General features: G+C 44.8%; 1 protein-coding gene across 1 annotated transcript in view; it reads right to left on the bottom strand.

Annotated features, from left to right (window-relative positions):
• rptor (regulatory associated protein of MTOR complex 1) overlaps positions 1–13136 on the bottom strand; it is a 292628-nt gene that overhangs the window by 83352 nt on the left and 196140 nt on the right. Inside the window, exon 21 of the mRNA XM_033044242.1 lies at positions 5208–5326. Within this exon, the coding sequence (XP_032900133.1) occupies positions 5208–5326 (119 nt within the window). The remainder of the gene's footprint in view (positions 1–5207; positions 5327–13136) is intronic.

The following is a 13136-nucleotide window of genomic DNA, read 5'->3' on the forward strand; positions in this document are numbered from 1 at the left end:
GATTTTTCACATGCCAGATTCACTGAGCTAATAGTCTCCACTCAAGATGTCAGTTTAGTCACGTCACATGATGGCTGTGATTATGGTTGCCAAACATTTTATCCCGTTTTACCATATTGGTCTTTCTGTCCTGAGCCTCCTCCACTATCACAGTGAAGCAACACACAAATTGGTGGAACAGCACCTCACATTTCGCTTGGGCAGCTATGGATATTGATTTCTCTAATTTCAAGTAACCCTTGCATTCCCTTTCTCTCCGTCCCCCGCCCACCTCCGTCCCTCCCCCACCCTAGTCGTCCTGCCAGTTCCTCTGTTCACTTCCATATATCCCTTTCTTATCATCTCTTCCACAGCCCACAATGGACCATTGTGGGCTCCATCTTTCCTTCATCATCGGTCCCGGCTCTGATTTGTTCTGAAACTTTTCATACCTCTAGTTTCCAGCGTGGTTTTCTTTGTCATGTCTCTTGATGAATTTAGCTCTCAGATGGACTGTAAGCAAGTGCTGAAGGCAGGAAGAGTACACAGCCTTAAGGCCAGCATCAGGCCACCAGCATAATCAAGGACCAGACTCACCCTGGTCACTCCATCCTCTCCACTCTCCCATCCGGCAAGAGGTACAGAGGGTTGGAAAACACACACCTCCAGATTCAGGGACAGTTTCTTCCCAGCTGTCATATGCTGAGAGAAGCTGGGCTTGTACACTCTGGAGTTTAGAAGGATGAGAGGGTATCTCATTGAAACATATAAGATTGTTAAGGGGTTGGACACGCTAGAGGCAGGAAACATGTTCCCGAAGTTGGGGGTGACCAGAACCAGGGGCCACAGTTTAAGAATAAAGAGTAAGCCATTTAGAATAGAGACGAGGAAACACTTTTTCTCACAGAGAGTTGTGAGTCTGTGGAATTCTCTGCTTCAAAGGGCGGTGGAGGCCGGTTCTCTGGATACTTTCAAGAGAGAGCTAGATTGGGCTCTTAAAGATAGCAGAGTCAGGGGATATGGGGAGAAGGCAGGAACGGGGTACTGATTGGGGATGATCAGCCATGATCACATTGAATGGCGGTGCTGACTCGAAGGACCGAATGGCCTACTCCTGCACCTATTGTCTATTGTCTGTTATTAAGCAACTGCACCATCCAATCATCAACTAGAAAGTAGTCCTGACCTACCATCTACTTGATGAGAGACCTATGAACTATCTATCATTTATCAGACTTTATCTTGCAGTAAACGTTATATCCTTAATCCTGTATCTGTGCACTGTGGACGGGTTGATTGTAGTCGTGTATGGTCTGTTCGCTGACTGGATAGCACACCACAAAAAGTTTTTCACTCTACCTCGGTACACGTGACAATAATAAACTAAACTAATCAGCCCACGGCTAAAATTTGAAAATAGAAGTTCGACAGTCCCTTAAGATCAAATTGATATGCTAGTTTACTTACGGGCCTGTCCCACTTACGTAAATATTTTTTTGGCAACTGCCGGCACCAGTCATCGTCGCAGCAGGTCGCCGAAAATCCAGCGGCGACCAGAAAAAGGTACGACTCTTTGGGCGATTACAGGCGTCACGTGTCGACATGTGACGCCTGTATGGTCGTGAGTAGCTGCCCAAAAACCTTTTTCTGGTCACCGCTGGATTTTCAACAAGCTGAACATTTTTGGCGTCCTGCTGCGACTATGACGGGTGTCGGCAGTGGCCGAAAAAACTGCGTAAAAGTGGGACGGGCCCTTCAGTCTCCCATATTTTAGGCACATTTTATTTTCCTAAAGGCCGACGGGGATAAGTAACTTTGATTATGAATGGCACTGTCATGCTGTGCAATAAACCCTTCAGCTGAGTCAGATCTTGTCTCATCTCACCAAGCATTTCCATCAACGTTAGGAAATATTATGGAAGCATTCATGCACAGGCCACATTCACCCAGCAGCAATCACTGAGGGACATTATCGCTACAAACCTGGGTTGTGTAATGGTGTGAACTGAATTGCGACACCATTGATATATAAAGATAATACTCTAAGGCAGGTTGATGAGTGACTGACACCACTGAGTGGAAGGTGGTATTTACAGGACACCTCAACTATTAATAGTTGCTGCAGATTTGACATTTCTCCTCATTATATGTCTATCATCCTATAGAGTCATATAGCACGGAAACAGGTCCTCCCACCCACCCAGTCCACACTCACCATTAAGATCACTGTTTAAAAATAGGGGGTCGCCCACATAAAGTCAGAATCGTACAGCATGGAAACAGGCCCATCCATCCAACTGGTCCATGCCAACCAACGTTTGGCCCACGAACATCCACAGGGAAGGAACAAAGGAGGACCCGGCGTGGGGGGACTGCCGTGAGGGAGGGGGTAGAACAATGGGGACCTGATGGGGGGGGGGTGGTGGTGGGCGGGAACAAGGGGGGACCTGGCGTGGGGGGACTGCCGTGAGGGAGGGGGTAGAACAATGGGGACCTGATGGGGGGGGGGGGGTGGTGGGCGGGAACAAGGGGGGACCTGGCGTGGAAACTATGTAAACTTTTTAACTTTGTCAGTCCCTTTAATCGTGACTATTTGCATACCTTGGGTACGCAAGCAAAGAATTTCAATGTGACTTGTCATGTGACAATAAAGTATTAATTCATTCAATCATTCATTCATTCACTAATCCCATTTTGCTATTATTCCCATATTGCACTACTCACCTACACACGAGGGGAAACTTATAGTGATTCATTAAAGGGCCTGTTCCATTTAGGGTATTTTTTAGGCGACTACAGGCGACTAGGCTGTCACCACATGGTCGCCGGGGTGTCGCCTGTATGGTCGTCAGTCATCTCCTCAGTTGCCCAAAGAGTCGTAGCGTCTTTCTGGTCGCCGCTGGATTTTCAACATGTTGAACATTTTTCGGAGACAGTCGGCGACAGTGGATTTGACGCCAATGAGCGTAGCTTGACTTCTCCTGACGTAGGCGCTGTCGTAGTTGTCGCCAGGTTAACGTAGGTTGTCGCCTCTGCTGACTTCGGCATTTATTGTTGTTAAAGTAAAATTATACTATTTCAAATTTTATGTCAAGGGGAGGGGGGTCCAGTCGCCGGTCTTTCGGCGACCTGCTACGACTATGACAGTCATCTAAAAATAGCCTAAGTGGGACAGGCCCTTAACCCGATAGCACTCGTGGCTTAAGGATGTGGGAGGAAGATGGAGCGCCTGGGGGAAGCCCATGCAGTCACAAGGAAAGCATGCAAACTCCACACAGCCCCAGAGGTCAGGATTACCAGAGGGAAACGTTCTACTAACTATGCTGCCATGCCATCTATCTTTGACTCTATGACTCTGGCACCTCTTTCGTCATCCATGCACTTCTCATATTTTTGTAAATAAACGTTGAAAGATCTTGCGCTCTTGGCCCAAAATTCATTTCATTGGATCTGCTAAAAGAGGGACAAATCATGTAACAACAGTTGCTGGAATGCCCCAACGAACAGAACAGATTGTGGTGGGATCATCTGCTTTAAGAATAGTTGTGTGCTTTCGTGTAACCTTTTCGAGCATGAGATAATTAGTATGACTGATGAGTCATAAAAACTGTCAGCGTCTTGCAAGCATAGTTGTAGAAGCAATTAAAATTGTAATGGATATGTAAACATGTACATATTAAAGTGGAAATGCATGAGCAAAGGAAAAGCTGCACCTTTTGGTACAGCTCAGAAGCCAGATCTCAGAAACGGAATAGGTGGGCTATCTTAATGAGGAATGGTTGAACAAGCTGGGTGGCACGGTGGCGCAGTGGTAGAGTTGCTGCCTCACAGCGCCAGAGACCGGGGTTCGATCCTGACTACGGGTGCTTGTCTGTACGGAGTTAGTTTGTTCTCCCCATGACCTGCGAGATCTTCGGTTTCCCAGCATACTCCAAAGGCGTACAGGTTTGTAGGTTAATTGGCTTAGTATAAATGTAAATTGTCCCTAGTGTGTGTAGGATAACAGTAATGTGCGGGGATCTTTGGTCGGCCTGGACTCTGTGGGCCGAAGGGCCTTTTTCCACGCTGTATCTGCAAAATAAATAAACTAAAAACTAAGCTCGGCTAGAGTGTGAATGGATTCAAATACAAGATACTGAGAAGTCTTGACAAGGTGCAACGGGAGAAAATTTTTCCTTTTGTGGGAAAATCTAGAATAGGAGATCACTGTTTAAAATTAAGGGGTCGCCCATATACAGTCAGAATCATACAGCATGGAAACAAGCCCTTCGGCTCAACTTGTCTCTGCAGACCAAAATACCCCATCTACTCTAGTCCCACCTGCCCGTATTTGGCCCATATCCCTCTAAAATTTTCCTATCCATGTACCTGCCCAAATTGCTTTTAAATGTTGTTATTTAGCCACCATCTTGTTAAATGGCAGAGCAGGCTTGAGAGACTGATTGACAACATCGGCCACTTATTCACCTGTTCATATGAACGAGAAACAAGCTTCCGAATCATAAACTGCAGATTAGATAAAGAAACTTTGTACTCTGAAGGGCAGGCGATTATCATTTCAGGCAGATTTGGTTATTGTCACGTGTACCGAGGTACAGTGAAAAGCTTTTGTTGCGTGCTATTCCGTCAGCAGAAAGACAATACATGATTACAATCAAGTCATTTACAGTGTACAGATACATGATAAGGAAATAACATTTATCATGTATCTATACACTGTAAATGGTTGACTTGTAATCATGTGTTATGTACGTAAAGCTGGGAGCCCAATTTTTAAATAATGTCATAATATCCTTTCACATTGACCTGAACCAAGAGAACAGGCAGAGGATGAGCATTGAATATCTCACCTTAAGGATGAGCAGCATTTCCTCGCTATTGACCTAGAGAATGTGGGCATTGGTTAGGAACTCTCTTGGTTTTTAATTGCTCTCTTGGGTTTTTTTTAATTGAACTTTTTTTGGTTGCTTTATCCATTGAATACTATGTTTACAAACCTGTTCTGCTGCTGCTGCTGCTGCAAATAAGAGTTTCATTATTCCGTTGCGGGACATACAACAATAACACAATCTTGACTCTTGACTTAAATATCAGCCCGGGTTATGTGCTTGGAAATTCAGCTGGAACCCATAACTTGGTGCTTCAAAGATGAGGCACTAACCGGGATTCGACTCTGACACTTTGCAGTCACGGTACTTGATCTCAATGCCATTACAATCCACTATTACCTTGTACGCTGTGTTGTTGAGCACCTTCATCGCGAGGTCGGACACTTCTGGGAACGGATCTGCGGCAAGGTGAAGGAGAACGCGCCAGATCTGAGTGTAGACACTGTTAAATGACACCCCTTGGAAAGAGAAAATGGTCACTGTTTTCACCCGTTTGAGAGAGTAATACATTACAATACATTAAATCATCAACGTATCAGTGCAAAACAGAAAACGCATAGAGAAACAGTGTTTAACAAAGAACTGCAGATGCTGGTAAAATCAAAGGTAGGCACAAAATGCTGGAGAAACGCAGCGGGTGAGGCAGCATCTATGGAGAGAAGGAATTGGCGACGTTTCGGATCTCTCAACCCAATACGTCTCCTACCCATGTTCACCAGAGGACCTGACCCGTGGTAATGGTTTCAAAGGTAAAAGGGCATCGATTTAAGGTAAAAGGAAAGAAACTTAAAGAGTGTAGGAAAGAACTGCAGATGCTGGTTTAAATCTAAGCTAGACACAAAATGCTGGAGTAACTCAGCAGGACAGGCAGCAACTCTGGAGAGAAGGAATGAGTGACGTTTTGGGTCGAGACCCTTCTTCAGAAACTTGGACACCGAGTGCTGAAATCTAACGTTACGACCAGACGAGGCGGTGGAATCAAATCCTTTCACTATTTTTAAGAGGCATTTGGACAGAGAGTTAAATAGGCAAGGACAAACCTAAAAAGGGGAAATGGGACCAGTGTAGATGGGATTAATGGTTGGCATGGCCATGATGGGCTGAAGGGCCCAGTGTTGTGACATACAACTGACTCTAAACAATAGAGAATGAATTGAGCACCCCTCAAATATTTCTCCTTAATTGCCAATTAATTTTGTCTTAGTTTAGCAGCTAGTACTTGATTTGCCAACATATAACTTTATTCTCGAATGCACATCTCAGCAGAACTATGGTTTTAAAAAGCTGTACTTTTTAAAATGTCACCAATTTCTCCCGAATTTCTGACAAACATTACCAGTGGAGTAATTAATGTTACAAAGACCGCCAGTACCTTTATGGAACTCATTAGTTGAGTGCTTGGAGCCAATTCTCCTCTAACCCAGTAACAACATAGATTCTGACCTAATACATCACTCGCAGCTCCAAGAACACATAATTATTTTGATGCTGCAGGTTATATATAAATAATTCAATAGGCAAACAATTGATAATGAAGCTGTAACAAATCTGGTGCTATGTAGAATTTAGCAGCTAAGACTGCCGCAGAGTCAAATGTTTTTAAATTACACCACAATAAACAACCATTTGGGAATAGATATTAAAACTCAAATATAAATAAGTTTGTCCACACTTGACACCAAGATGACCAAATCAAATATTTACATGAGAGACTGTAAGAATCAGAGGAAAAAATAATTTGGTGCATATTGCCAAGAGATTGCTTGGGATGCAAGTGAAATGGTTTTAACAGTACCAGCCAGTGAGTTGAAGGTGAAGAGGGGGTACGATTCACTGTCATAGAGTGTGGAAACAGGCCCTTCGGCCAATTTGCCCACACCGACCATTATTAGTGTTCCAAAATATACTTGGTTTTTCTAGAGTAAGTAAAGAGAGCTGCATCGATTAGAGGGCCACCAGGGACTAGACTATGGAACAGCATCCCTCTTTCCATCAGAACTGCCCCCTCCATCAACTCTTTTATGTCTAGACTTAAAACTTATTTCTACTCTCAAGCTTTCTTGAGGTCCTCTGAGGGAGTGCTGTATGTATGTATTTATGTATGTATTGTTGATCTATGTACCACTGTTTGTAGCACGTTAGTACCCGCACTAATGTAAAGCACTTTGGTCAACGGGAGTTGTTTTTAAATGTGCTATAGAAATAAAATTGACTTTACTTGACTTAACTAAATACGTCGGGTAAATGCACAGAGTATTTTGTCCAGAGTCGGGGAACTGAGAACACGAGGACATGGGTTTAAGGTGAGGGGGGGAAGGTTTAATTGGAACCTGAGGGGTAACTTTTGTTTTACACAAAGGCTGACAGGTGTATGGAGCGAGCTGCCGGGGGAGTTAGTTGAGGCAGGTACTATCACAACAATTAAAAATCATTTAGACAGGCACATGGATAGGACAGGTTTAGAGGAATATGGGCCAAACGCGGGCAGGTGGGACTAGTGTAGATGGGGCATGTTGGCTGGTGCAGGCATGTAGGGCCAAAGGGCCTGTTCCACACTGCATGACTCTATTGATTTGAGGGTTATGGCCAACTGGCACAGTAGATGAGCTGAGCCCAGCATAGATCAGCAAGGATCATGCCGAATGGCAGGGCAGACTTGAGGGATCAAGTGGCTTCTACTTTCTTGTCTTCCAGCACTTAATTCAATGCATTTTGAACTTCCATGGTCACAGGGCATTTGTAAGCCACCCACTGTCAAGGTACCAGATAATGACATCTGATGAGTAGAAGGGACAACCATCTTATAGTGACAAAGTCTGGAAATGAGATTAAATCATGGATCAAGTATGGCACGGTGGCGCAGTGGTAGAGTTGCAGCCTTACAGCGCCAGAGACCCGGGTTTGATCCTGACTCCGGGTGCTGTCTGTTCGGAGTTTGTACGTTCTGCCTGTGACAGTGTGGGTTTTCCCCGGGTACTCCGGTTTCCTCCCATGCTCCAAAGACATACAGGTTTGTAGGTTAATTGATTTCTGTAAATTGTCCCTAGTGTGTAGGATAATGTCAGTGTGTACGCTGATCGGCATCGCTGGTCGGCTTAGTCCCGTTGGGCCGAAGGGCCTGTATCTCTCAACTAAACTAAAATATACTCAGTAGGAGCTCGTCAATTAATAGTCACAAAGTAAAGCTCAGTAAACCAAAGAGATAAGCATTTAAACAGATCCATCTAAACATGGCAGTGAAGAGATGATCTGTTTGAATAGTCCATGGTGAGGATTTTTCCAGCAAAAGATTTAGGGGAAAATCTGAAGATTTCGCTATTAATCAGAACGATTTGCAGTCAAATTTATAAGCCTGTGGATGTGAAAATGTCAGACTGCTGGGCAGGCAGCCAAGTTAGTGCCCATTGTAACCACATAGATGATTACATTTTCTTCACAAAGAAATACAAGGTTAAAACGAGCTGATATCTGTGTATATTAGATGATTTGTGATTTGTTATTATTTATAACTACAAGTTAAAAATTTAGCATCTTTTTAATATTAATTATGTAGTGGTACTTTATAGATATGCCCATCTTTAACATGATTTGCAATGCTCTCCACCATACCTGGAGCTTTACCATCAATTAAAACTTCTGTAGAAGTAATGGTTTTTTTTTTGATCGACTAAGCATGGAAATAGTCCCTTCAGCCCACTGAGTTCACACCAACCATCGATAACCCGTTCACATCAATGCTATGTTCTCCCAATATTGCACCCATTCCCCACGCGCTCGGGGCAATTTACAGAAACCAATTCACCTCCAAGCCCGCCGGCCGGTCTTTGGGAGGAAAGTGGAGGGAATCCATGTGGTCAGAGGGAGAACGTGCACACAGACAGCACCTGAGGTCAGGATTGAACCTGGGTCTCTGGTGCCGTGAGGCAGAAGCTCTACCATTTGCACTGCTGTGTCTTCTTAAAGACGTGAGATAGAAACATAGTGTGAAGGATGTGTCCACAGAAGGGATTCGACCTGAAACATCACCTATCCATGTTCTCCAGAGATGTTGCCTGACTCACTGTTACTCCGGCATCTTGTGTCCTTTTGTGTATTAAACAGTATCTGTAGTTCTGCGTTTCTACTGAAGGGTGCATCTGATCAGACCAACACTACTGTCTAAAGAAGGGTTCCAACCCTAAACATTACCAATTCATTTTCTCCAGAGATGCTGCCTGACCTGCTGAGTTATTCCAGCGTTTTGTGTCTATCCCGTACACTAGTTTTATGCTGACATTATCATCAAACCCAAACAAGGAAGTTGCTGTTTGTAGTCTGACGAGTTGTCCTTTATCATGATGCCAGACGCCACCTTCTCATACCTACCCCTCAACCATGACCTCACAGATGAGCACCAGGCCATTATCTCCCAGACTATGTCTGATTTCATCACCTCTGGTGATTTGCCCTCCGCAGCCTCCAACCTCATCGTTCCCCAACCCCACACGGCCTGCTTCTACTATCTCCTGACATCCACAAACAGAGCTGCCCTGTCAAATCCATTGCTTCTGCCTGCCCCTCCCCACTGAACCCATCTCCACATACCTCGATTCTATCCTATCTCCCCCCCTTGTTCAATCCCTTCCCACCGACGTCCAAGACACCTCACATGCTCTTCAACTCTTTAATAACTCCAGGTCCCCATTCACTCATCGATACCATGGAAAAGAATCTGAAGAAGGGTCGCGGCCAAAAACGTCACCCATCCTTTTTCTCCACAGGTGCTGCCTGGCCCGCTGAGCTTACGCTAGACTTTAGACTTGAGATACAGCGCGGAAACAGGCCCTTCGGCTCACCAAGTATGCGCCAACCAGAGATCCTCGTACACTAGCACTATCCTAAACAATAGGGACAAATTACAATTTTACTGAAGCCAATTAATAGACAATAGACAGGAGAAGCCATTAGGCCCTACGAGCAAGCACCGCCATTCAATGTGATCATGGCTGATCATCCCCAATCAGTACAACTGGCTTCTCCCCATATCCCCTGACTCCGCTATCTTTAAGAGCCCTATCTAACTCTCTCTTGAAAGTATCCAGAGAACCGCCCTCCATCGCCCTCTGAGGCAGAGAATTCCACAGCCACACAACTCTCTGTGTGAAAAAGTGTTTCCTCATCTCCGTTCTAAATGGCTTACCCCTTATTCTTAAACTGTGGCCCCTGGATCTGGACTCCCGCAACATCGGGAACAAGTTTCCTGCCTGTAGCGTCTCCAAACTCTTAATAATCTTATATGTTTCAATGAGATTCCTTCTCATCCTTCTAAACTCCAGAGTGTACAAGCCCAGCTGCTCCATTCTCTCAGCATATGACAGTCCCGCCATCCCGGGAATTAACCTTTTAAACCTACGCTGCACTCCCTCAATAGCAAGAATGTCCTTCCTCAAATTAGGGGACCAAAACTGCACACACCAGCACACAAACTGCAAAACCTACAAACCTGTAGGTCTGTGGAGTGTGGGAGGAAACTGGGGAAAACCCACGCAGTCACAGGGAGAATGTACAGTTACTGCAACACCTTATGGCCATCAACGGGATGTCAGTGGGTCCCTGTGAATTTAATTTGGATCCTGCAACTTCTGAGACGAGTTCAAAGCTGCCGAATGCAGTAGATTTTAGCATATTGCAAAAAAGAAGGCTGGGAAATGAGTGGCAGTTATACAACTGCTCGCTCTGCAATGTCACAGAAAAATCAACGGGCACAGAGTAATGCAGCACCCAGCAGAATCTCTGAAATAATAATCCATATTCAACCGGCCGTCACTCAATCACAGCCATTATCATAATGCATCAACTTTTGTCTCAGGGAAAGCAATTAGGTTCATTATTGTACTGAGCAGGGAGAAAGCAGCTTACAGCCCTGCATATGAATATTTAGCAAAGGCGTCTTATTTACATGACGGTTGGCTTGTTAAGTGTGAAAGATTGTCAAAATGATGAATTATGCAGTTTTTAGGTTTCCCATGGTGCGGCAACTGAATATTTAAAAGTTACATAATGTAAAAATGAAAGATCTCTGTTTGATAATGCTGCATGTTTACATAATAAAGGCACAAGGCAGCTTAATGCTGTGCCCTTGTAAACCACACTCCCATGTCGACGAAGGCAGCTTTTCGCAGTCTGGTATCAGTGGCATGACACCAATCTGCGCCCAAGGTGTCCGTCCCACTGTGGTTTCCAGGTGTGGTCTTGGAGATTCAACCTGATGCGAGCAGAGCAGAGCTTCACAAATTAACACACGGGATCAGCAGGGAACTGCAGGTGTGCTTTGCAGTTCCAATATACAATTCTTGCCGGATTTCTATCTCTCCACTCTCGACAAAACAAAAGCCAACCCTGAATAAAACCCTGCAAATCTTCTGTTCAGTCCAACTGCTTCGTTTTTTTTGTTTAGAGAACAGGCTCTCCGGCCCACCGAGTCCACGCCGATCACTAACACCATCCTACACACACTATGGACAATTCAATTTTACCAAAGCCAATTGACCAACAAACCAGTACATCTTTGGAGTGTGGGAGGAAACCAGAGATACTGGTACAAAAAACCCACGCAGGTCACTGGGAGAACGTACAAACTCTGTACAGACAGCACCCGTAGTCAGGATTGAAACTGGGTCGATGGTGCTGTAAGGCAGCAACTCTACCGCTGAGCCACCACCATGCCTCCCTGAAACAGTTGATATCAACTTGCTTCACTGCTACTGTAAAGAACCACATCTAAATGATCACTTCATCAGAAATCCCCCATCCATACACAATACTGATACTGATTTCCTTCTTCCACTTACATAGCCTGATTAAGAAGGAACTGCAGATGCTGGAAAATTCTGCAGATGCTGCAACGATTCGGACCGAAACGTTGCCTATTTCCTTCGCTCCATAGATGCTGCTGCACCCGCTGAGTTTCTCCAGCACATTTGTCTACATAGCCTGATTGGCTGGTCATTTTTGACCACTCTGATCTGCAATTCAGTTTTGTCATTATTTGTTTTCTCGCTAACCGCTCCATGAACTGATCAACTTGATGGCTACATCAGTGGTTTATCACCAGCCTCATCCAATGATGGTATGAATCTGATGAAGGCTCCCGACTCAAAATGTCGCCAATTCACGCTTGCTTGAGAAGCTGCCTGACAATCTGAGTTACTCCAGCACTTGGTTTTTTTTTTTGGTGAACCAGCATCTGCAGTTCCTTTTGTCGCAATGAGATATTGCCTTTGTCTAGCAATTCTTCTCCCAGTTTCTCTGCAATTGAAAACCCAATTGCTTTCCTTCTTTTCTACAAGATCATTAGAAAATGGGAGCGGGAACAGACTCTCTGCCCTTTTGTGCTTAATGGGCCTGTCCCACTTACACTATTTTTTCGGCAACTGCCGGCACCCGTCAAAGGCCGTTGCAGGTCAGCGAAAATTTTCAACATGTTGAAAATCCATCGGCGACCAGAAAGACGCTACGACTCTTCGGGCGACTGAGGAGACTACTCATGACCATACAGGCGACCATGTTGAGGGGTGAAGCCAGTATGGTCGTGAGTAGTCGCCTAAAGAGTCGTACCTTGTTCTGGTCGCCGCTGGATTTTCAACATGTTGAACATTTTCGGCGACCTGCAACGGCCTATGACGGGTGCCGGCAGTTGCCGAAAAAGTCACGTAAGTGGGACAGGCCCATTACCCTACAATACAATCATGGCTGATCTGCCTTAGGCCTCAACTCCTCTTATTACCAACCTGCATGTTTTAGGAGTTAGGAGGAAACGGGAGCACTGATATGAAACCAACATGGCCACAAGGAGAACATGCAAACTCCACTCTGACAGAGGTCAGGATTGAACTGAAGTTGCTTGTTACTGAGATGTAATATCTCTACCAACGGTGTCACACCACCATCCCCGTGGCTTAAATTCATGATAGAAAAGCCTCTTCACCGTTAAAACTTGCTGATCTTTCTATATTCTTCTGGGCCACTCCACTGTCGCAGTATGGTTCTCCTTGTCAAATAATTAACCTGACAAATTGGCATGGCTCACATTGAAAATAATACCTTTAACTCGGCAGAAGTTGGTTCTGACAAGATTTCAACAGAAGGTGGCAATGCAAATTCCTGGCAAGAGATGAAGGAGGTTGCAGAAGTCAAAGAAAAATCATTCGTCAGCACTGCGTCCCTTTGAAAGCTCAGAAGCTTTCTAATCTAGAAAGACAGCAAGATCAATGTCGCTGGAAGACGATC

This window comes from Amblyraja radiata, chromosome 26, assembly GCF_010909765.2.
Source record: "Amblyraja radiata isolate CabotCenter1 chromosome 26, sAmbRad1.1.pri, whole genome shotgun sequence".
In the NCBI taxonomy this organism is placed as follows: domain Eukaryota; kingdom Metazoa; phylum Chordata; class Chondrichthyes; order Rajiformes; family Rajidae; genus Amblyraja; species Amblyraja radiata.